Below are 26522 nucleotides of genomic sequence, written 5' to 3'. Positions count from 1 at the left end.
AAACAAATGTGAAATACAGCGGGGTGTCAGGCAAATGGGAGCATTCATTCAGGTCTTCAATTTTAGTAAACAGCGGTAGGTGTTTCACTTCTATCGAATATGTATCTGTTTAAGTAGAGAATGATGGGGCAGGCCTTGTGCTGCACTAGTTCAAGTCATTGCTTGTGATGCCCACATCCCATATCTGAGTGCTAGGATCAAATCCCAGGTTCTGCCACCTACCTTGTGCTGGAGATCTGGATGGAGTTCCTGGATACAAGCTGAGGCACTCTCTCTCCATGTCTTTAACTGTGCCTTTCATGTAACTAAGACTTTTTTCTGACCAATGTGTTTGTTCCTGCAGGGTCTAACACATTTTTTCCACATCCTTCATAAGCCTGTTTATCACTGGTGTCTACTCCCATTGCATTAAGGCTCTTCTTTAGAAGGCCAGATTTATTCTTTCTGCCATTCACCATGGCCCCTACCCAGGACAATGCAATGTCCATGCTCATTCATGATTGAAAGTCATGGCATTGACTGAGCACCATCATGTGCCAGCACTACAGGAGGAGATTTCCATAATCTTTTCATGGCATCACCACGAACCTAGGGAGTTCGATACCACCTAGTCTGATAGAAGGAGAAACTGGAATTTTGTGGAAACGAGCAAATGGAACAAGGTCAAAGGAGCAACTGGGCATCCAGCTGATGCTGAGGCTCACTGTCAGGGTCTGCCTGCTGATCTATGCCCCATGCTGCCTCGGGGCTCTCTATCTCGGTCTTTCAAAATGAGCACTGCCTCTCTACAGTTCTTAAATTGTCAAGTCAAAAATCTTCACCAGGATACTGGGTTCCCAAAAAAGCAGTATAAGTGTCCTTTGCCTGTCTGGTGACTTCTTCCCACAGAAGGGGTCCCACACCCCAGCCTGGATCTCAATAGCTTTCATAGGTCCTGGAGGTTTTAATGTACATCTGCACCAAAAAGTAGTACAACTACTCCATAAGTTTGTTTTTACCAGCCTTCCCAGCTATACCAAGCAGCACCCAGCAGCCAGCACACAGAGTCCAGGCCACCTCTCACCTTATGGATGTCCCCATAGTATTCTATATCCCATTAAAACAGCTAAAGTCAATCCTGAAACTCTGAGGGCAACATCAATTAAGGCCATTTTGAAAAGCTCAAGAAAGAAAAAAAAAATAACATTCCATTTACTGGAAAATTTAAGTGCACAAGAGAAATGTATGTCCCGAGGACAATCTGATTATGGACTTGCCTACAGTTACAATCATGCACATGCAACAATGGGTGACCAAGAACTAAGGTCTGAAACATGTATCTAAAGAGGCAAGAGAAGCATATTATTACTAACAAGGAGTTATTTCTATGCAAGTAGAGAACCAACCAAGAATGCTGTACACGAATGCTGACTGAGGAACCACGTGTTTAATGCTGTAAAAACGGTGTGTTTAACCAGCTTCAACCACCCGGAGAAATGTTACAACTGCCAGGCCTATGCGAGGGCACGCAGCAGAGCAATAAACAAGAGTTCATGTCTTGAAGGAATTTCCAATAGAATGGAGATTTAATTCAGAAAACTATTCAACAAATATCTCAAAGCTAAGGTACATTTTCCCACATGTTCAATCCTCACAGGCACTTTATGTGTTACAAACAACTCCTGGTTCACAAATGAGGAAAATGGTAATGAAGTATCAGCCAGAAGGGGTTCATCTGGGATGGGAACCTGGGGCCATGCACTAAGTCCCTTTCTTGAAGGACAACAATTTGCCAGTTCCTCCCCATCCTGCTCCTGCTCATGTAAAACAGAGCCACCATTCACTTACTCGGGACAAGAATGTCTGGAATCATCCTTGATTCCAATTTTCCTTACAAGGAATTCACCAGTAAGTCCTGCCACCCTTCCTTTCTAAACACACTGAGAACAATACTTTTGCTCATTACCCTTTCAGGATTATCACCCTATTCTCTTTGGGAGCACGACAAAAAGCTTCCCATTGCTTTCCTAGCTTTTATCCCTGCCAGCTGCATTTTACTTCCCAGACAAGGGCCAGTGCCACCCTTCTATGGCACAATTCTCTGTCTTCTCTTGCTTCTGTTTTCCCAATGTCTCTCCTTGCTCCCCAGCCTATGCCCTGCACCTGCCACCACTTCAACCACTGCTGGCTTCAGCCATCAGAGATCTCATGTCATTTCCTTCTGCTCTCTCCCTCCCTCTCCCCACATTGTCCTGAGCCCCCTGATCATTGCACACACCGAGCATATCTCCACCTTGGAGACTTGGTTCTTCCCATTTATATTGTCTGGTAAACTAAGCTCGATCTGTTTATACACACGACTTATTTCACTCAGACCTCTGCCCAAGTCACCTGTCCCAAGGGTTCCTCCCTGATGCTCTCAGTGAAGGAATGCAGGCATTTTTCTTTGCTTATTTACCTCTTATGACTTTTCCCTGACTTTATCGCTCCCTTCATCGTACTACATACTTATGTCATCTGCTTCTGCCATTGCACCTGAGGCTCAGCGTAGGCAGAGACTTTCTCACCCTTGGTTTTCCCAGTGCTTGGGATGCCACCTGACTCACGGTAGTGAATGAAAAAATTGTATTTAAAGTATAATTAAACCAACAACATACAGTCTCATTGGTTTCCCTACCTACCCAAGGAAAAAAGGACACAATTGTGACCACAGCTGCGAAGATCATGGTGGTCTCAGGATACACAATCAGATGAGCATGATAATTTATCCTGGGGTTTAAAAATGGCCTGTTGAAGAAAGGACCATTTCCACTGAGACCTGAGGCTAAGCAAAAGTCAACACAGATGGAACAGAATGTGTTAAAAAGCTAGAGATGAGAAGGAACAGGAAGGTTGGAGGGAACTCAACAGGTGGAGTGTGTCCCAAGCACAGGGAGAAAGAATGGCAGGAGACTAGGGAGGAATAATTTCTGATAATTTTATTGTTTTCTATCTTCTTGGCTAGATTACATGCTCAAAGGCCCGGGTTTTGTCTTGTTCGCTGTTAAATCCTCATCTTTATAGCAATTAATAGCACTTGTTTACTATCCTTAATAAGTCTTTGAGGAGCTCACTCTTTTTCAAATAAAAGGGAAAATATCTATTTCACAATACTCTTGTAAACCTACAATGCACCCAAAAAGCGATTGTTGGAAAGAGCTTAATTAGACTTTCAAAGAACATAGTGAAAAACAAATTAGGATGCTATACTATTTTGGTGCAGTTGCAACTTACTGCCTGGGATGGGAGAAAATTTCAAAACTACCTTCCCTTGTAAACCTTAGTTTGCCAAGTATTGTGAAAGTGCAACAGCAAGGATTGAGTACATGGGGTGTGATTGCAGTGTTTATTTCTCACACATGCACATCTATTTGAGGCTAGCTACTTGTCTCCTCACTCAGGAACAGTGTCAGTCCAGAGGGTCACCTGCACCTGAGGTTAAAATGATGGAAGGTGAATAGCAGGTACCTGAGAGGAGAACTGCAAGGACCTGGAGGACAGCCTTACAGGTGACAACAGGAGGTCCAGCAGAAACGTAAAAACTGTACAGGAGCAGTTAAATTTTCTACTCATGGCATCCCCAAAGGTTACTCTGAATCAATACACAGACTCCATTAGCTGTTTGCTCTAGCAAAGCTAATAAGGCAAATGCAGATGTTAACTCATAAGACAATCCTCTCCAAATGGAATCTTCTATAATGTAACTGGACAAGATGAGAACATAGCGGTGTTCCCAGAACACAGAATTTTAATAACCAACGTAGCTCAAGAAACTAAAGGCAGATTTGTTCCCCAGCTGTTCCTAGGTACTGACACAGGGGGGCCCTGGCATTCACCAGCTGCTTCCACCTGGCACTGTCAACGATTAACTCATCAAAGACACATGGGTCGGGGTGAGCCTCCACCAGGTACTCTAAGACAGCTGTAACTTACACTCACATTTCAAACTACTATCAATCGCTTCTCAGCCTGTTGGTTAAGATCAAGCATAAACTACTACCAGTTCAAACTCATGCAAACCTCCTGTATTCAGGCACAGTGAAGGAATGACCCCAACGGAGGGAGTCATGCGGAGATTCAGGAAAGCAGCAAGGCAGAATATGAACTTGAATTCCAAAAGAAAGTGGGATGGACAAAATTGCAAATGGAGAATGGTTTGGAAAACTTGGGGAACACTAGTTTTTAAGAGAAACTTGATTTTAAAAGGGAGGAGGGGTAGGTAGAGCACAGGTAGAAAAATCAGAAAAAGAATCGGAAGTAATCGCCACAAGTTCAAAGACGAGCGTTCTTGGCCCACAATGAGCAGCAATAGTCCCTCATCGTAAGGACGAGTACACACGGTAAATAGTTCCAAAGTGACAGTCTGAAAAGTCTCCGAGGCCCTCATGATGATTTTCCTAAATAGCACCGAGGCAGAAGCAGTTGAGTGGAGGGTTCCACCATTTCCAATGTGTTTCCTACTCACTCTCCCATGCACTCACTCTGGCCCACCTTGCCAGCACTCCACTAACAGGATGGGGCAAGCTGGGGGGCAGGGGGGCAGGGCAGCTGGTGATGGTGACAGTGGTGGTGACGGTCAGTCGGGAAGCAGTGAATTAACACACCCTTGGGCAAAGCAGGAAGGTGTTAGAGAAGAAAGGATGCTGGGATAACAAAAACAGCAGATGCAAGACAGGACACAAGTACGTGTTGTGTGTGTGTTGGTGGGAGGAGGGTTGTTTTTTTTCTGGGAGACAACTACTACAGTTCAATCTGTGGGACACAAAAATGATGACTTGAAAAAAGTCCCAGGGTAAGCAGGAAGAGGAGCTCATGCTGGATGAGTCAGCAAGGTGGGACGGTAAGAGAGAGGGGGTGGGAATAGGAGAGAGGACAGAATGAAGCTTTGGAAACCCACTGGGACTGAAGGAAAACCATGTAATCCCTGAATCTTTCAATTTCAATGGTCCCACTCTAGCCAACCCCTCTATGAACTTTCTCCTCAGAAAATCCTTTTCTTTCTAAGCCTACCATTCTTCTTCGTCCAGACCATTGGTTTGAAGTCAGACCACCAGAATGGTGTAACTGGTTCTTCCCTCTGTTCCTCGAGATGTGAAAAGAAAGCTGACCAAGAAAAGAGACCGCACTGGATTACATGGCCCCCTATGTTGAGGAAGCAATGCCCACTCGCCCTCAGCTTAGAGTTCTACCATTCACCGCAATGAACACAAAGCTGTCAGAACTCCCAGAGTGCCGGCTTCACTCAAGCCCGGCCTGCCTGTAAGCTTCTTTTCCAAGTGCCGCTTATCAGACAACTAATGGAACACAGAAAAGGGGCCCTATGGGGTTTAACTGTAAGTCTGTCCTACAAACTACTGGCACGCATCAGCCAGGTTTGGCCAGGTAACACTGTAGTAACTGACATCACCCAACTCCTAGTGGCTTAAAACACAAGTTCATCAATGTAGGTCTGAACAACTCAGATGGCCGAAACTCCACCAACCTGCAGCTGCATCGTATTAAGCACAAAGGGGCAGACTCACTAAGGGGCAGACATCTGGCATGGCAGTTAACACGCTGCTTCATGCATCCTGGATCCACTTCCAGTTCGAGCTTCCTGCCAGTGCCCACTCTGATGGCTCAAGTTAGGATCTGCCATGTGGGACCTGGATAGACTTCCTGGCTCCTGACTCCAAGCAGGGCTCTGTGGGCATTTGGGGAGTGAAGCAGCAAATGGAAAAATGTCTGTATTTGCCTTTTAAATAAAATAACTGCAATTTTTAAAAAGGAGAAAGAAAACAGTTTCTGTTGCCATCATACAAGATGAAACTGCCAGCAAGCCTGCTGATCAATCACATGTTCCTGCCTGTAAGTAACACTGCACTTCTGTTCACTACATTGGCTGGGACCACCCACCTAAACTCACCTGCTCAGAGCAGAGCAGAGCAGTCCCAGTTACAGAGAAAGCTCTAGATGTCCGTAACACACACTGCTTAGGGCCCAACAGTTACTGCCGCCGGTAACCATCTCACCTTACCCTCCCCACTGTGTTCCTTCCTCCTATCTGATACTTTGCCCAAATATAAACCGCATGACACCTGGAACACTTACAAAAATAAAACTTTGTGGTTGCTCCGGGCCCATGATATAAAGCTTCTGATCAGGCTGCGAGAGGGCTTGCATAAGCTCTTCTCCACTCCTGCCCTTGGTCTGACACTTTTTGGACTAGACCTTCCTTTGATGACTTTGATTGTAATACATCACAAATCTCAGGACAAAGGAAAGCTTGGCTCAGGACCTCAGTGGCTCTTTCTTGGCAAATGCAGGCAGTATTGGCAACGTTGGCAGCACTGTGCCCCACGATTCTACCATCCCGTTCTCTACAACTGGCACTGCTTCCTTGGTGATTCAGGAGGATACTGTTGTGGTGAGGGTTTGGGTATAGGTGTAGTGGAGTTTTTGCAGGAAGTGTGCAGGTAATCCTGCAAGCAAATGAAGGAACAGGTGCCGCTTCATTTTGTGTAGTAAAAATTAATGTCCATGGTGCGTTCACCTTAGACCTCCATCTAAGACAAAGGCTGGCAGCTTACATCTGAGAACGCAAGCACCTCTCCAATCTCTCCTTTACTCCTCCATACATCACGGAGAGGTGCACATCCCAAGACCAACCCAGCAGGACTCCTGCTGCACACAGAGGCATCATTCTGGCATGATTCCTTTGACCATCAGGAAGAGCAGCACCACCTGACATGGACTTGGCAGACCTCAGGAGCAAATGTCATCAGCCTCCACTTTTTGTAAGAAGAGTAAAGCACTGTATGCCTTGCGCCCGGGGGTTCAAACTCCATAGACAGGCTTTCTTTAAGGATTCACTACAAGTATAACGACAAAGAATCAAAGATTTCCTTAACTGCTACAAATAACAGCCTTCCAGTTCTTTGTTTTTATTCATGTAGTCATCTCCCTCATGTGCCTCCTTACACTACACCTGCCCTTCTAGCGTTGGTCAGTCTCAGCTTTGCTCACACGTAGCAGAATTAAGCCCCTCTCAGATCCCACCTACTGGGTGCTCATTCCATAGGATCAAACCCTCTCTAGTCCAGCAACTCACTGTTACGCTTATACACATAGTATCTTTGGTGCTAATCCCTGTGATTCCCTCTCAAAGGAAGCTTTATAAGCCTTCAGAGGCTTCTTCTGGGGGTTTTAGAAAAAAAATCTGCTAATTGAATAAATTTAGTGTTTTCTGCCAATCATAGTCTTGCATTGCACTGGTACTGAGCAAGACTTTCTAATAGCAGGCGTTGTCAATCATGTATTTTCCATAACAAACAATTCTATCAAACTTTTTGCTAATGTAATATAATCAAACATCCTGTTTTGGGCTTTGGTGTCTGTGTAATAATGTCGTCTCTATAGCTTGAATATGATAGGGAATAAAGTAGAAATGGCTCATCTTTCAAACTACAGGAACTTACTTGATTTTCTTTACTGATTAAACAGATATAGTTTCTTAATGGAGTTGTTACGTGTACAGATGCGGTAAAAATATAATTCAAGGAAAGGATACACATTTAAGTGGAAACATTTTGACTACGCATTTTGTGGAAAATATAGTGGAGCACACTAGTTTATAGAGATGCTATGCAAATCAGAAGAACCCCGCTACAAAAATTGATGCTGAAGCAGTTCTTGTGTAACAAAGATCCTAAAAAATTAAGTCCACCTATCTCACAAGTAAGTCAACAAGTCCATCAGGGCGGGTGGGCAGCATCCAGACCACTCAACCTGTCAGGTGGCCTTCAAAGGCACCATGGATGCCAGCTGCTGGTCACTGGACATTCGAAACAGACCTCCCAGTTATTCTCTGCTTGAGAAAAAAATGTAGCTTATGAAAGCTCAACCAGTACCAACAGGGCTCTTCTGAAGGCTGTTGAAAACCTGCCCAATAGGGACATATGCTTAAAAAATACAGTAGGATTTACATGAATTTTCAAAACCAAATCTCAAGTGTGTCATTGTGTCCTTTACTCTTAGGTCAGAGATGCTGAGAGCCGTACAATGCCACAAGGACCGTGGGGCCAGATGGAAATACAAGCTATTGATTAAAATGACATCAAGAACAACTACTTTCCATAGCAATTTAATTGCTAGAGTGGGAAGACTCTAGCCCTGTGCCAAGTGACAGCACAACTCTGAGTACCACGGAGACATGCTAGGTCACCCAGCTGGAAAAAACCTGCAGCTAACAACGGAGGCTGAGTTCAAAACCAACTACTATCTCTCCATTTTTTTTTTCTAGAAGATCAGTAAAAGCAACTAACTTTGCCCCTCCCCCCCAAGGTTGAGCACATACTACATCAATATCTACATACTTTACAAGTTATAATTGGCTATATGCTGAAGCATGTCTCAAAAAAGGACCTCCGAGAGTGGAAGCCACAGCTGTTGTCACCATCAGAATTTAATCTGCTTCACTGACAAAACGTTGAGGCATATCCTCTTTTAGATGAAGATTTTTAGTTAGAACTTTTCTGGACAATACAGTAATGATACAGTTACACTAAAATAAGTAGGGGGAAAACCTAAAATTTTAAGTTGTTCTGATCTGGAATGGATACTTACAAATCTGCTATTACTTTGTTTTCTGAAAATAATGATATAAGGGCTGGCATTGTGGCACAGTAGGTTAAGCTGCCATTTGTGATACTAGCACCTCAGAGGTGCCAGTTCAAATCTCACCTGCTCCTTTTCTGATCCAGTTCCCTACTAATATACATGGGAAAGCTATGATGGTCCAGGTGCTTGAGCCCCTGTCAGCCACATGGGAGATGTAGTTGGAGTTCCAGGCTCCTGGCTTTGTTCTGGCCCAGTGTAGGCTGTTTCAACCATCTGGGAGTGAACAAACAAGATGGATGACACCTCTTGTTCTTTGCCCCCACGCTGGCCAGTTCTTTTTCTAATTATGCCTTCCAAATAAATGAATAAATAAATCTCCTTAAAAATGCTATAATCTGGTTGGTATTCATCCCATCAGTGTTTCACGTGAAGGTCAGGGCAGGCTGTAACCAAGGCAAGAGGACTGGTATGACCAGCTGGCCCTCCATACTGTTAGTTTACAACTGTGTATCATTAAACCAAATGTAACGAGATTTTTCAATGTATTTCTACCTTTGGTTAATATTTAATATTAAGCCAACAGATCCTTCAGAATTTTTATCTAAGATAAAGTATTGAAGGCAATAACTTTCATGAGTTATAAAACAAGTGTCCTACTTAAAAATTAGTAGAAATCAGCTAATGAGTATACAATTTCTTGTTACATTGATTCTCACAGCACTATACAGCCAACCAGGACTGAACCAATAGCCTAAATTTACAGATCAGTACACTGAGGACCAACAAAGTGAACCACAAACTGACAACATGGGATGGCTAGGGAAACAGCCAACACGACACCCAAGCAGCCTTATCTGTTCAGTAATCTTGGCACCGCACCAGGACCACGATGTCCTGGTGCATACCATTGGGTACAGAGTTTTACCTTTTGATGCATTTATTTTCCCAACAGGAGTGAAAGTCTCCTAAAGTCTAAAACTATGGGGGTGGGGGTGGCAGGCAAAGAGAGGGTGACAAGGCACAGTATGTAGGTTACCTTTAGGGACACCCACCTCTCAGAGTGTGTGCGTTCACGTTTTGCCATCACTCCCAATTCAGTCTCCTGAGAATAGGCCTGCTGCAAGGCAGCAGATGATCACACAAACATCTGGATTCCTTCTGCCCATGTTTGACACTTAAACCGAGTCCTGTTTCAGCCCAGCACAGCCCAGTCCAGTCCAGTCTAGGTAGTTTTTGGCACTTGGAAAGCAAACCAGTAGATGGAACAGCTCTTCTCTGTCACTCTACCTTTGAAAGATTTAAAAAAAAAACTCAAAGAAAACTGTCTTTTCCTTTTTGCACATGTGAAATACACAGCAATATGCTCATGAAGCAGAAATCAATAGAACACCACTGCTAATAATCCCCTTAAACCTCGAGTGCTCAGAGATGTATACTTTAGCCCTAACTCCAGCAAATTCAAGCCCCAATTGTGTTAATCCTTATTTGTTAAAGATGGATAATGCAGACTCCCTCAAATGTCTAATAGCCTTAAACAGATCAAATTAAGCAACATATAAGCTATTCAAAGTACTCAATAAATACAGCAAACAGACGACTGGAATGAGGACACGGGTGCTCCTGGATCATATCAGAAGTGGGAGAAAATTATTCTCCCCCCTAACTTTTCTTACTTGTGCAATCTAAAAAAAAAAAAAAAAAAAAAGAAAGACAGCTGTATTCTCATTGAGTCTCCCAGACTCTTTGAAAGGGAACCCACAGGGTCCAAATCATTTTTACCATAATGCCATTTTCCTTTCATTCTCATTCTCTCCAAAGTAGAGATCAAAAAGAATCATTTGAGATTCCAACAGAGCTAACTAAATAAAGTATGAATTCAGTTGTTAGCTAATGAAGCTAGCCATGCAATTTACATATTACAGAGGCTATTTCTTACTAAGTTGGGTTTTGTTTTGAGAAACATGACTTTCATTAATGTGTTTACATGTCTATTTTAAGTGAGTTTATAAATACTTATACATTTTCTCAACTTTCATTTCCAATATGACAAATATCACTAGCTAACAGCTGCTACAAACCAAAGGTCTCAGGGCCAGCTTGAGAATCAATACCAATATAGGAGTAGACATTAATAATTTAAGTTTTAATCTGGAATTTCTTCTCACCAGTTCATGTCTACATGTGCATGATTTTAAATAAGAAAATACTGGTTAACATGGCACAGTGAGGGCCTTGGGTGACTTTTGTATCAAAAGAAAATGGCATACTTCAATATGAATAACTTCATCCATAGATGAAGTAAATCATAGATTGTGCCTAATAATGGCTTAGCTTCTGTAAAAAGGACTAATAGGCAATTTATAAATATATAGTATGAATAACAAAAAATCTATAAAAAGGAAAAATGAGGCAACAAAGAAAAGACGAATAGGTGAGTAGGCATAAATAACCTCAGAAACTTCAGTGGAGTGGGTGTTTGGTGCTGCCCTTTAGCAACTGCTTGAGACAGGCAGATATGATAGCTGAGTGCCTGAGTTAGAAGTCCTGGCCCCGATTCTAGTTCCAGCTTCCTGCTGATGCTCACCCGCAGAGGCAACAGGTGATGGGTGACAAGGGTAGTGTTGCTGTCACCCTCATCCGACACTAAGACTAACTTCTGGGTTCCTAGCTTCAGCCTGGCCCATCTGTGGCTGTTATAGGCATTCCCGGGGGTGCAGGTGGGGTGCGTGGAGGGACTATTTAGGTACTCTGTCTCTGCCTTTCAAATAAAATGAAAATAAAACCTTAAAATGAAGAGAAACTTCTATTTAGTGTTATCAGAGACACACTTCCCATTCACGGCCACCTATTCATGCAAAGAAATTTACTTTTCCAACATTTTTTTTTAACTTGATTTTTTTAAAATAATCATTACAAAGGTGAGGGGATGGGGCCTGTAGACCCACATGGGCCTCTGGTGCTTGGTTCAGCAGTTAAGATGCCATCTGAGGTGCCTGCATCCCATGTTGGCAGTGTCTGACTCCATTTCTGATTCCAGTCTCCTGCTGAGGCAGGAAAGGTGATGACTCAAGCACTTGGGCCCCTGCCATCCATCCACAAGGGAGACTGGAACTGAGTTCCAGGTTCCTGGCCTCAGCCTGGCCCAGCTTCAGCTGTTTGGGGCTTTTGGAAAAGCTGTCTCTGCATTTCAGACACCTTTTTAAAAAAGTCTTAAAACAAAAAACAATTGAAATGAAAACAAGACATATCACCAGTTACTTTCCGATACATGACAACAATGAGTATCTTTAGATCAAACAGAAATGTGGGGCAATCCTTTAGAGTCTAAAACCTATCAATTTGAAGGTTGATATTTCCCAGCTGCTAAATAACACACGGAACACTAGGAAAATCACATTTCATTTTTGCCTCAAAAAAATGTTAGTTTTCAAATCAGTTTAACAAAACATTTGTTTGCAATGAGTTTCCATTTCAAGAATATTTCTGTGACCACCTCTGTGGTGCAGTGGGAAAAGTTTCTGCCTGCAGTGCTGGCATTCAATATAGGCACCGCTTTAAGTCCCAGCTGCTCCTCTTCGGACTGAGCTCCCTGCTAACGCATCTGGAAAATTACTTTGGCTCCTACACCAACATGAGGGACTCAGAAGCAGCTCCTGGCTGCCAGCTTTCGAATGGTCCAGATTCAGCCATCAAGATCACTTGAGAAGTATGACTAGCATTCTCACTCACTCATTCACACTCCAACACTTTCAAATAAATAAATCTTTTTAAAAAGAAACTTAAAAACAAGAATATTTCCATAATAGATTTTAAAAAGGGGGAGAAGAAAAAAAGTATGTTACAATCATAACTAAAAGACAATGTAGCTACTAAAGACGACAGCGGGATTTATTTACATGGAAAGATGGCCATTCCATTTGAAGTGAAAAAAGCTACTAATCATAATCAGTCTATGGAACTCTCATAAATAAGTGGTACATATCGCTTATAGTTATACATAAGCTATTGGTTTAGAATTTCCTGCCAATTTTACATTCTTCACTGTTCTCATGAAAAGTACAAAGTGTCTACAATGAACAAATATCAAGAGAAAGTCTGGAACCAGCATGATAGCTCAGTTGGCTAATCCTCAGTCTGTAAACACTAGCATCCCAAATAGGGGCCAGTTCGTGTCCTGGCTGTTCCACTTCCCATCCAGCTCCCTGCTCGTGGCCTGGGAGGGCTGTGGAGGATGGCTCAAAGCCTTGGGACCCTGTACGCAAATAGGAGACCTGGAAGAGGTTCCCTGCTCCTGGTTTTAGACCAGCTCCACTCTGGCCATTGCAGCCATTTGGAGAGTGAACCAGTGGATGGAAGATCTGTCTCCTTTTGTAAATCTTTCCAACAAAAATTTTAAAAACTTTTAAAAGTCTATCATTAAAACAAAATTAATCTACATCCTAACTGATGCCCTTTTCCTCTTTGGCTAGTAGACATCTGAAAATGGTTTTAAATTCCTATCCAGTTGGAAGATGAATAGAAACTTTGTACAAGAGAAATTTCTGCCCAAGGGTCAAACTCTGCGAGAAAAATAATATTCTCAGCACGAGTTTAATTAAAGTTGCAGCTGACAAGCATCAGGACTCTCGGGCAACCTGCAATGCTTTGGAAAGCAAGAAAATAAAACTATCAAAACAGTTTTTCAACAGAAGACATCGTTTGGGGACATTTGAAGTCACATGCTGGAAGACCGTGCTGCACATGTGAATCCCAAAGTGATCCAGACTGGCACGGAGTGCACCTGGCTGAAAACCAAGGGGTGGCGTGACAGCCAATCCTGCCGGCAGATCTGCTCAACTTGGGGTCTGGGCTGCTTGATTCTGGAAGGTGACAATAAAAGACCTTGTATTTCAAAAACTGAGGGTGAAAGAAAAAAAAAAAACTAATGAGAAACAGACTGTGTACTATAAGCACCCAGGGCTAAGCAAAACAAAAGTTAATCCTGTGCTTTGGGTCACAGTGTTATCAATTCACTGCGATGTCCTTACTGAGCAGGAGGTCTTATAGGCCTGACTGCCTTAAGAAAAAAAAATGCACGACACTTAATACTTATTTAACACAGCTTGCAGGACAAAAACCTTTAACAAGAAATTCATTCAAAGAAAGAAATAAGCAGTCTGTACGGTGAGAAGGCAGAGAGCCAGGAGCCAAGGCGTCCACCATCACAAGTCCCAGTGGAGTCCAGAACGCCAAGTCAAATCCCATCCCAGGGCGCTTCTGAGGCTGCTGGCACAGTCACTCACAAGACTGCAGGAGGTACGCAGGGTTCCAAAGGGTGGGCAGGGCCAGCGGGACTTGGTCAGCACTAAGCAAGTGTCCGAATTAACCTAGTGACTTGAAGCATGGAGAGAAAGAGGATGGAGGCGGCGACACTTTAAGTACAGGGCTCTGCAATTCCCATCTGATCATTAAGATTTTTAGAAAATAAATACCAGCTGTTGCAGCCCAAGTTGCCACTTCTTTCCATTTGCTGCTGTGCTGAATCACCCGCCCAGCTCTGGACATATGGTCCTCAGGCAGGGTTCATGGCCCTCGTAGCATCACCCATGGGGAACTCTAGCCCATCATTAACCTCAAGAGGTGCTCAGAGCAGTTTGGCCTCTTTGGCTCTACTCCAAACCCTATCTGAAGGGGAAACAGCCTAAAAGGCTGGGAAAATGGCTCTGTTTTCCTCAAACATATATTTTAGAATTCATCTTCATAGGCTACTTATTTGCAACAAAATACTGATTATTTCCTCTTTTATATTGGAAAAAAAAAATTTTCTCTCAATACCAGTTGGGTTTCAGTTTCCCACTTCTGCTTCTATGACAGCCTCTTAAGGCAGCATTCTCACTGGCCTGACAGTCCGCTTCCTACTAGCGTGCACATCACAGCCTTTTTTTTTTTTTTTTGGCCAGATGTGTGTTCTAAATATAATTTGTCAACACTTATCTTTTCAAAAGGGCATAGAATGACTACTAATACACTCTAACAGACCACTTAAATATAGCAATAATCTACAGCCCACCTTTTTTTTTTTTAAATAAAAGAGAATCAATGTATCATTTGGGTTTTTTTTTCTTCTTTCTATACTTACATGGTAAAGGTCACATGGTAAAAGAGGCATCATGTTTTTAAATGTAAGTATCTATTTGTCAATTCCCTGGAAGGATGGTAAAGTACAGAGGCCACTCTGGCCCTCTCATCTTGGCAAGAAATTGATCTCTGTCCACCCACAGCTCAGTGATGATGAGTTGTACCTTCCATCCAACACAGTTCCATTAGGCCTGACTGGTGCTAGTCCTGGGTGCAGATGTACAAAGCCCTAGAGGATTTCTGCAAGTCACATGGACCCGGGCTGACCAACATCTCTAGCCAACACCACTGGACTTGTGGACCCCCCCAGTTTCCATCTTGAAAAATTCTCTCTAATCCTTCACTCGGCTTAAGAGCTTAGAGAACAGATCTGCTGTCAAAGGGACTCTCATAAAAACTGTCCGACACTCTCCAGTGCCACTGTACAGATTTCCTAAGCAGATTCCCGTACTTCTAGGTAGCCCATTGATGGCAAAACACAAGATTAATCTATTCATTTAAAAAGAGAAAGAGACCACTGCATAAAACCCAAGACTTACTAGATTTCCAAAAATATCAAAACACATTTTGAAAAGGAAAGTAATTTGTAACTTAAGAATCAAAAACCAAGGATGTTGAACATAACTTTAAAACTTTTGCTCAAAAACACTCAAAAAATCTTTGTAAACAAAACTTAATGAGTCAATAGTCAATATGTACTCAAAATTTAAAGGGATCTGGAGATGAGGCTTTATAAGTTTCCTTTGGGTGACAAAATACATTCAACTTCCTTATGTGGCAATTTTTTTTTACAGGAATAAGATATCTTTCCATTCATGATAATTTCGCACAATGAATGGTCAAGTTCATTGATACAGGGGTGGTCACCAGGCTCATGCAACAGCACGAGATCCTAAAGCCCTCATTTCCTCGTGATACTTGGTCCTAATTTTCCCTTTTTTTGTGTGTTTAATGATGGGGACAGCAGATATTTACATTCAAGTTTGCATGGCAGGGTCATGGTACTCACCCAGAGCTAGATGACATAAGTCAGTAGTTATTGTCATTCTTACTCATAAGTCAGGGAGTCCAAAATCCACACAGGAGGCACTGTTATGCACTTCAATTTTACAGTCATTTAAAGAGAACTACCAGTGACAGTATGATGAAGAAATCCAAAAGATTCAATAGATTTGGCCACAGCAGCAAATCAGAGGCGCACGAGCAGGTATTCAAGCTCCCTCAACCCCCCAGTGGATGAGCTCCCCCTCAGAAGTGAGGGCAGCACAGGGTGCTGATGCCTGCACTCACCAGGAGCAAAATGCCAGCAATGCACGCCCAAGTATAGCGACACCTAGTACTCTTCAGAAAACACCTGATTGGTCCTCAGCTGAACCAAAAGAATGACTGAAGCTTTGAACAAATGCCTTGCTGATTGAACTAAACAAGATCAGAGCCAAAATACAGTTTCCAATGTGATCCCAACGTGTGAGACACACACACATGCAGAGTTTGGGGCTGCTCACAGACCGAGGCGAGCATACGCAAGTGTGGGCCGAGGACCCAAGCACTGCTGATTTCCTTAACGAGAACGTCAGAACTATTCAAACTAATCTTCAGGTGGAAGAGAACAGCATAAATGAAAGCCATTGGGTCAAAGGGACCATGCAGAGAAACAGACCCTCAGGTAGATAATGCAGCAAAAATACATTATAGTCTCTACATGGCTGACATATGGATGCTAAAGAGGAGTAAACACAATGGCTTCAGTTTTTCTGTAAGTTTAACATTTTTCATGATAAATGGTGGGGCAAATAATTCAGAATTATCACAATGAAGATGACAGCAGGCCCCACCATGAACAAACCAAAACGGGAAGACACGACACTTGGTTCTTAGCCTGAACCCAGGAACCCTGAGTGCAGGACAGGGAAGGTCCTTGGTAATCCTCCAGATCAGGAAAATACATGGCTTCTAGAGTCCATGAAAATTAAAAGAGCAATATCAAGCAAACTAAAAATACTGAATATTATTCTTTTTGCTATGCTTGCTTTTTGGTGTCCTTTATTACATGAAATGTTGGTGAAGGTAGACAAGAGTTGATTATGTCCTCTCTTAAAAAAGTTAAACCTAAGTCAGTATTCTCAATTTCTGAAGTAACAGGTTCCACAACAAACATTTAGGGTAGTACTACTCCAACTCCTGCCCTCCAGTTTTTAAGAAAATAAGGTACAAAATTATGTTTAACTGAGGCATCAGTCAGCCATGTACTCAGTTAATACTAATGCTGGCAGTACTAACCCAGGGCGTCAGACAGGTGATTGCTCCAATTGTAGGTGGGATGGCCTCAGAGGAATAAATGGGAGGTTACATGTGTATGTCTGGAGACTCTTGTAAGAACTGCCACTGATCTTCTGTACATAAGTTCTCTTATACATAACTTCTCTGCTACTCTGCTTATGGGCTGAATTTAGAGTGAATTTCTTATAAAAACAAGTTGCTGAATTTTGACATCAGTCCTTTAACGATGCTTCCACAAGTAGAGTTTAAGAGTGCCATACTGTGACTTGCACTGTGGTATACTGCACACTAAGTTACCACCAGTAATGCCAGCATCCCATATGAGCTCTGGTTGGAATCCTGGCTGTTCAACTTCTGATTCGGCTCCCTGAAAATGAGCCTGCGAAAGCAGCAGCAAGTGGTTCAAGCGCTCAGGCTCTGCTGTCTATGTGAGGGATCAAATTGAAGCTGTAGGCGCCTGGCCGCTGCAGCCATCTGAAGAGTTAACTGGCAGATAGGCAACCTCTCTCCATCCCGGGGTGGAGGTGGGTCTGACCATCTTTCTCAGTCTCTCTCCTCTTCTCTCCCTCCCTCCTACTCTGCATCTCTGCCTCTCAAATTAATGAAAAGAGTTTTTTTTTAAGTGAGAAGACACAAAGAGCATAAGGGAGAACCAAATTTAGCAACCTTCAAACCTCATCCATTCATCTTTTCTCTAGGTTTTTCTGATAGCCAAACAACCAACACAGCATTATATGCAGAATATTCTGAAATGATCAGAACACATATACTTTGTAGGCTTCTAATATTAAGGGAGACACAAGATGACAATTGAAAATAATACAAGCAGCAACTGTGCAAGTTTATGCTTCAACTTAGTCAGAAAACACACCGAAGTGCTGGCCAGCATTCTGCTGCTGTAGGTTAAGCTGCCCCTTGGGACATCAGCATCCAACATGCAAGTGCCACTTTAAGTACAACTTCCTCCTAATGCATGTTGGGAAGCAGGCAGATGGCTGCTCAAATGCTTGGCCCCAACTACCCACACGGGTAACCTACATGGAATACCAGATTCTTGGCTTCATTCTAGTCCAGCCTTGGCTACGGCTGGTACATGGCAAGATAATCAGCAGGTGGAACTAACTGTCACTCCGCCTTTCCAGTAGGTAGATTAAAAAAAGAAAAACACATTGAAAAATATAAATATTGAGAAAGCCTGCACACAACCTACAAAACCATTACAAATACATTGAGTATCAAACTGGAACATTTCTGAAGGGAAAACGGTAAGCATCTTAGATTAACACACCAAAGACAGACTACAGATGTTGAACTTTTGTTTAACATGACAGATAAGACATCCATTTATCCATTTGTCTCTCATTACCCTAGAGCTGTTGAGGCAAGTGAGATTAGGAGAGTAAAAGTGTTGGTGAGCAGAGCTATACCGTATCATTTGAACCAGGTTTATGTTCTTGAGGTCAAGTTGCTACCACATCCCATACCAGCGAGTATTCCAAGTTCACGGAGAAAAACTTTCAAACCTTATTTCATTCCAAAGCTGACAAGAGTCCATCACTGCTTCTGGACTTTAAGAAAAAAATCATAGGAATGATGTAAACAGCTAAATTCCAGAGTCTGAGGCTTATAGAAGGGCAGATCTGATTAGTCACATAGATTCCAAGGGCTGCAAGGCATATTCAGATACAAATTGATACTACTTGTGTTTGTATGTGACTAAGTACATCACTGCATAAAATACTGAAGAAAAAGAAGAGCCTTTCAGTGATGGAGGCTGATGCACAGGTGAAGGTGCCACTCACATCCCAGGCTGGTGTCCCTGGGTTCAAGTCTCAACTGCTGCTGATGCGTACTCTGGGAGGCAGGTGGTGGTACCTCGAGTGCTTGGGTCCCTGCCACCCAAATGAGAGACCAGATGTGAGTTCTTGCTTCCTGGCTTTGGCCCAATCCATTCGCAGGTATTACATCTGAGAGGCGAACCAGCAGATGAAAGATTTGCAGCTGTGTTTTTGAAATACTAAAAAGAAATCCATTTTTTAAAATATTGTAGAAAAAGCTATATTATGTTCTCTTCTTAGGGCTGTTTGGTGATAATATACTTGACAGTGGTATACAATAGGGTTATTTCACCTTTCAGTCTCCTACTTTTTGGCTGAAATAAGGATAAAGGCGGCACTCAAGTACTTGTTGATGACATGGGTTATCTACAGCATAGTCTAGTGAACTACATGCTCAACACACACTGCCTGGCAACCTGGGTTACAAGAAGGCATTTTAAAGTTAGTGGAAGATGGAATTAAAAGCTAAGTTTACTTGGATACAAGTTTGAAACCCACAGTTATTCCATATTCTTCATATGTAGAAGCATTCTGAACATGTGACGCTGGCTCCTTAGACCCAAGTAGAAAGTAGAGTCCTTTGCCTAGACTTCAGAGTTGGAGTAGACGCTGGAGATGGCACACCCTGGTTTATGACAGGGTGAGGCAGGCATGAGGCCCCAGCAGAAACATGAATTGCCCCTTTGTTCTTGGGAGGTTTTCCAGTGCAAAAGCCCAGTCCCTTGTGAAGTTCAACTGCATTGCTAAGTTAGGATCCCATGAGACAGGTGGTGTGTGCTCCCTAAATGTCTCTCCTTGTTTTCTCCAAAGTTAGCTCCATGACACTTTCATCACTTGCAACCTAAGACAGAAAGCAGCTAAAATGGTGAAGCCAGTTTATTAAAGAACTTCCCATGTTCATGGCATAACCCTGAAGAGGAGACAAGGAGACTAAATATGATCACCTAATATTAACTGCCACATGGCACAGAAAAAACAATAAGGTGAAAAACAAACATGTTAGGGGAAGAAAAACATTAGCCAAAGGTTAACTGTTTTAAAATATAAACATAGCTTGTATAGATAGTATAGACTTTACTGGGAAAGTATATAAACAGGAAAATAAAAATATGAAAATAGCTGTTTCATTTAGGATACATTATAGAACTACATCTCTGACATAAACTTCCTCAATCACATACAAATTATAATAACATATATTGTATCTAAGAGTTTACTGGCAAGTAGTAAAGACTTAGCAGCTGTTGATTATTACACACGGTTGGCTAGAATGTGGTTCTGATAACACATAATACAAGTGTGAATGTGCATGGCTTCTAACCACATTTTCCACGCCTAGAAGTTAACTCTAAGGAAATAACTGGATGTGCTGAATGCAAAATATGAAGGTCACCAAAAGCCTGAAAGCAAATCTAAATGTCCAAGAGAGCAGTCACTAATGAGAAGCCTTTCAATGCAATCAATAGGCAATCACTCTGCTCACTGACTTGGCAGGCACATCAACACAATGTCCTTAAAAAGACATGTGAGGAAACATGCAAGTACGCAATCCACCTTTGTTAAAATATGTCCGTAAAATGTGAAAATATCTAACCTAAAAATAACAATGGCTAATGTAGTTTTATAGACAATTCTGACAGCAAAATAGTGTGAAAATGTTTTATAACAAGCATTTATCATTAAAATAGGTTCATAAGAAACACTAAAATGGGAATAGAAATTCTAAAACTTCAAATAAAGAGTCAGTATTCTAAGAGATCTCAAATCTACGAGAGGTAGGAGTCAGAACTATAAAACTTGGATCTGTCGTTTAATAAGCAGGGCAACTTTGGACAAATGACTTAGTAATACACACTCGTCTCATTAAATCCTTCCACGTAAAGAACTCAGTATAAAACTTGTGCAGAGGAATATCTTAAGAAATTATAAGTATTGTATTAGTAATTATTAATGCACCTAGTAAAGTATAAATAGTGATGAGACTTAGTATATGGAAATGGGCCAAACAAATCAAATGCCATTCTGTCTGTAGGCTAATTTCAAAACTGAGAAGTTAATAAAATCAGTGACCTGAAGACCCAACCTGGGAAATCGTGTGCCTTTATATTTAGTTATATAGTTAGGTTCCACACTGTTTCCTTTGTACATAACCTAAGGACACATGGTCAATATGGAACACAATTATGAACAGCCAGAGATAACAATAGTAGAAATGAATCAAGATTATAAAGCCTGATTCAGCTACTACAAACCCATCCACATGATCACTGTAAAAAGTCACTTGTCCTAAACCTCAGTGCGGGACGTCTGAAACCTCCTCTCGCTCAGGCAGTGTCCTTTGTCCCCATGTTGTTCTCTTAGCAAGAATCCTGCTAAGTCAGTTGAGCAAGAATCCCCAACCTCGGTATCTGATCAGGTTCCTTATCCCTATGCACCTTCAAGTCCTTGGCCTGCTTTCAGCAAGAATCCTGCTAGGTCAGTTTCGTTCCATTTGGTGTAGCCTCTTAGTAACTTTCCATCCCCTCACCCCACTTCCAGCTCGGGCCATGGGCTACAAACCCCCAGTTGTCATTGCTGTATTCAGACACGAGTGACACTCTTCTCCCTTATTAGAAAGGCCTTAAATAAAAGTTTCCCTATAGTTATGACAAGTATCAGGATAGGTTTTCTTAAACAGGGATGTGTAGGAAGGTCTTAGAAGCTTCCGGTATGGTGCTAATCACAATGCTGGGTGGAAAAACACCACTCTACTTCAACTAGTGTAACTTGAAGGCTCCAAATATTAAGATTCAAAACTACCAAAAAGAGTAAGATATTACAGTTAAACAAAACCCTAGTGCTGGTCTCGTTGAACCTTAATAACCTGTGATTTCATTTTAAGTTAATTTTAAAGATAAAAGCAAAAAAGGGAAGATGATGCCATAAAACTTTATTGGGGTGTGATGACGATCTCTTGTTATACCATGGACCCATCCAGAAGCCAAGGACACATAGCAACAGTGCAATAATTTCAGCCATTGCATGAGAGAAAAATGAAAGCAGATATACAATGCTTAGTTCTTGAAAGAGGATGGCATAAATTCAAGAGGAAAAAATCAACTCTTGAATTAGGCAAATCAGAGAATACTACAAATGCACTTGACTTTAAAAATCTGTCCCAAACATCAAGAATTAAAATAACTTTCCTTAAACAATACTATATTTTTAGAAAAGGACTCCAGATTGCTGTCAGTTGGTATTGCTGTATATATGATTCGAAAGTTCTGGGTGGAGGGTAGCATCAGGGACAATGTTGTCTGTCAACACAGTGCTCGGACACAAGCAGTACAGCTCAGGTTAAGTCCTTTGCTGCAGCGTTACCGTCTTTGATGAAAGCTGATGCCCTTTCCCCAGAAAAGGGACCCACCAGGAACTTCTTTATAGTGTTCTCTGATATGCTTAATTCAAGAGTTGATTTTTTTCTCTCTTGAATTTATGCGATCCTCTTTCATTACTATGGGGCATGTGAAAAAATAAAAAATGGGAGAAAGCTATTCAGTTGCATAAAAAGAGGAACTCTAACTTCTGCAGGTCTCCAGGAGGGTCGGAAGGGATCTGGGACTACCTAGGACTTTGACCTCTCTGCATGGAAATACTATTACGAGCTCTGTTAAATGAGAGCTCCGCCTGTTTCTTTCTACTACTACATAACAAGTACAGAATCTTAAGGTTCTTCAATGCAAAACAATGCAACAGGAAGCACACAAGCAGGAGGTTGGCAAAGAGGTGTCTGTCAGCAGGAAGGGCAAGGCCGCAGAGCTCAGAAAGGGGAAAAGGCAGGCCAGGGACTCCTGAGCTCGGGCACAGGAGAGAAACAGCAATTTCTCTGTCACCATTATCAACCAATGCCATTTACTGGCATTGGGTAATCAGTGCCAATGACCAGCGAACAGAACAGCCTACAGATTCCAAAACAAATTCAGATACTTATAGGCTATTGGCATTTGCTAGCTTGGAATAGTCATCTCATCAAAAATTTCACAATTTCACTCTGAGCTACAAAGTACCTGAATAACTGTATATTTAACAACAATCCTAATTGTAGCTTTTTTTAATGCCCTCCATCCAGGGCAACTTTTCTGAGAAAGGTAATGAAAGAAAAATAATCTTATAGTGATTGCTATAACCAAAGTTGTTGTTTCTGCACAAGGAATGTACCCATCACTGATTTAAAGCCAATTATCATAACTTAATATCCAGAACAGTGTTGCTTTAAAAACTACCATTCTTTGGCTTTCTCTACTGCTGCAGTTAACCAAAGGCTCAAATTCCACATTCTCTACCATCCCAAGATCATTAATGTGCAAAAAAAACAGGTCAAGCAAGTCAAGAAGGGAAATTAAAGTTAAATTGGATCCGAAGGGCATTAAAAAAAATGAACTGACCTTTAGGTCCCTGCAATTCAAGACCACTTGGGTGGTCTTGCACCTTCTTGGAAAGAAGGAAGTAGCCGTCCTCGGGCCCTCTGGGTTAGACTGTAGCTTCCCATAGATGCTCTCAGAGCCAGATCTGACTCAGAAACACCTGCTGTATACCCACAGGTACATCCAGGGCAGTCTGGGAAAGCCTGCATCACCCAAAACTGACCTCGCTACTCCTAGGTGATGCGAGTGCGGGTGGAAAGCTGTCATTTTTATACAAGTCATTCCTTAACACCCATACCCTGGTTTTATACATAGTTTACACAGGTTTTCCTAGCCTTCAAAATGAACATATTTCACGTTCTAAGTCCAAGAAAAAATAAGGCAACTGAGGCCTTGTGAGGAGCAGGCTAACGCTGCCAGGGCCATCAGCACCCCAAGAGACGAAGAATTTTAGATTCCCTTATGTTGTCTCCAGCCCCAGCACAGCCTGGGCCTGCCAGGGACGCTCCAACATTCTGATACTAGCCTGGCCTCCTCTGCCCTTTCCTATAGGCTTCTGAGAGATTATTCCTTTCTACCACCCCCACAGTTCTAACATACCCTTCTCCTCCTGGCTCTCTATCTGCCTGCCTCTATGTGGTTCTTGCCCTAAGCCACCCACTGGTGACTGCAGGCTCCAACCACGCAGGTGTCAGAAGAAGGATGCCTCCAGGTTGCTTTCCCTTCCATCTTGCAAAGGGTCCAAACGGGCTTTGAAACTTCTTAGCTTCAACACCTGGTGTATTTTGGCAGGTGTTTTTTTTCTCCTCCTTTAGGTCGCTCCTCACACGTGTGTTCATTTTGGCTCTGGCTTTCTCTCTTGCTAAAGTGCTATTTTGTACCTTCCCCACCCACCACGTTCTCTCCCGCGCCTGTTTTTGATTCCATGTTCATTTTCCCCATCTTAGTGCCCAATTGAACTCCCTTCTGTCTCCTCACCACCGTCCACACGTCAGTCTTCTACCCACACTGATGCACGCTTTGGATGTCTACACAAGACGCCCCGCCATCTCTTGCACCGGAACCCGGAGCACCGGGAGCCAGGCCTGCCCCGGGGTATCCGGGCCACCAGAACCGGGTCAGCGTCGAGGTGCCCGGGCGTTGGGAGAGCTGATTGGTTCCGTGATGAACCAATCCGCGAGCGACGCCGTGCATGGGAAAGGGAGGGCCAAGATGCTCCAGGGGATGGGGTTAAAGGCAAAGGGGCAGGTATGTCAGGTGCCAGGGTTTTGCTTACACTTTGCCACACACGGGGTCACCATGAGCCTCAGAATTCTGGGCAAAATGTCCCCCTTCCCTAGTCTTCCTGTCCCACAAAGCTGACATAGTGCATAATGGGGAGGGAGCGCTGCTCATCCTACCATTCACAAGAGGGTCATTAACAGTCAATGGAGAAGGCGCCAGGCGTGGGGGGAAGGGCGATCCCTCCCCGTACCCCGTCGCACCCCGCGTCGTCAACCCAACACACTGGGTTCTAGAAATACCAAATCACGCAGACGTTCACTTAATCGCCAAAGCTGATCACCAAAATGCCGCAAGAGATCCTTGTAGTTAAGTTTTCCCCCTCGCCGAGGACGCGGGGACACGGCGTGGGCGTTGACGGGACGCTCGTTTGCCTCCCGGTTCCAAGAAGAGCAAGGGGGACTGCCCGGGTGCAACCAGAGACTCCAAACCTGGGGAGACGCGCAGCCGCTCCCGCCCCAAGCCCCGACACTGCTCCCCAGCGGCCTCAGCTCCCGGAGCCTCTCCGCCCCCACGAACTCCCCACGCAGGAACACACACGTTTTGGCGGACGATGGCAGCGCGGATTCGGGGTTCCCCTGCTGCTTCCAACTTCGTCAGAGCCGCTGCACCCACTTTTCCCCCAGGTTCAAAGCACCGTCCCACCTTAGCTTTCCCACGGTCCATCAGCGCCGCCCTCCCGGCTCCCGCCCCGCCAGAGCCCCCGGCGCCGCGCGTCCTTGGGGCGGGAGGAAGGTGGTGGAAGGGAGGAAGGGGAAATGGCCAGAGAGTCGAGAGGTGCCCGCCGAGGCCTGGGCACCGGCGGAGCTCCCCGGGGTGGGCAGGAGGGCAGCTGGCAGGCAGGGAAGGAGCAGGGCTGGAAGCGCGCGGGGAAGGGCCGCGGAGGAGAGCAGGGCGCCGCACTCACTCTGCGTAGCCGGTGGCCCAGGGCAGCCTCCGGGTCTCCTTGAGGATGAGGATGGGGCGGGCGATGTGGTCGGCGCTGCACTCCACCTCGTCCTGAGACAGCCCCAGGAACTCCGGCCGCCCGTAGGGGAAGCGCAGGGGCAGGTCGGAGCCTCCGCAGCCGCCGCCGCCGCCGCCGTGCTCAGAGCCGGAGCTGCCAGCCATGATGCCGCCCATGAAATTGGCTACGGCAGATTTCACTCGAGTGAGCATATTACTCCGGCGCCCGGCAGCAGCGGTGCAAGCGGGGGGCGGCGGGCGGGCGGGCGAGGCGCAGCGCCGGGCATGCAGGCTGAGGTGGGCGCCGGGCGCTCGGGCCGCTGGGGCGCGCCGCGCGGCGGCTCCCGGAGACTAGTGCTGCTGCAGGGGGCCGAGCGCCGGCCTCCCGTGCTCCGCGCCGCCGCCGCCTCCTTCTCCTCCTCCTCCTCCTCCTCCCCCGGCTACACTTCCGCAACCGAGCGGCATGGAGCGCACCGGCGAGGGCCACGGGAGACACGGCGCGCGCCGGCAGCGCCCGCGGGTGGGGGGCCGCAGCTGCAGCAGGTCGCTTCCCCGCCTCCTGCGCTGCGCTCCTGCGTGCGCGGGGCTGAGCCCACCCGGCGAGCCCGCGGTGCCGCCGCGGCTGCTGCCACGGCTACCGCCGCCGTCGAGTCATGTGATGATCCGGCTGCGAGGGCAAGGGCTGCGGCGGCGGCCGCGGCTCAGCTCCTCCCCCGCCGGCCCGAGCGTGGCTAGCGCGGTGACCTCCCAGGGATGGAGGGGGTGGGATGCCAGGCAGGGTCCGTACCTTGGCGGAGAGGCTGAGGGCGCTGGGAGCCTGCGGCGGTACAGGTGTTAGAGGCTGTCACGTGGAGCCCGTGTGCGGGGCAAAACCCGGGGAGGAATCCACGCGTGCGAGCCTGCCGCCTTGACCCTCGCGCATTAAAAACTTGGCGAGCTGGAGGGTTAATGAGACACAGGTGCAGCCAAGGTGGGACGGCTCCCAATCTCGCAGGCAAAATGAGCGAAATCATCTGGCGGGAGAAACAGAAACGCTTAAACT

General features: G+C 44.5%; 1 protein-coding gene across 1 annotated transcript in view; it reads right to left on the bottom strand.

Moving 5' to 3' along the window:
• PPM1H (protein phosphatase, Mg2+/Mn2+ dependent 1H) overlaps nt 1-26138 on the bottom strand; it is a 220832-nt gene extending 194694 nt beyond the window's left edge. The window contains exon 1 of the mRNA XM_040982551.1: nt 25443-26138. Within this exon, the coding sequence (XP_040838485.1) occupies nt 25443-25693 (251 nt within the window). The 5' untranslated portion in view covers nt 25694-26138. The remainder of the gene's footprint in view (nt 1-25442) is intronic.
• Between the last annotated feature and the right edge of the window lie 384 nt (nt 26139-26522).

Source organism: Ochotona curzoniae, unplaced genomic scaffold (assembly GCF_017591425.1).
Source record: "Ochotona curzoniae isolate NIBS_2020 unplaced genomic scaffold, NIBS_Ocur_1.0 contig_1014, whole genome shotgun sequence".
Taxonomy (NCBI): domain Eukaryota; kingdom Metazoa; phylum Chordata; class Mammalia; order Lagomorpha; family Ochotonidae; genus Ochotona; species Ochotona curzoniae.
This window is presented reverse-complemented; position numbering and strand designations above follow the sequence as displayed.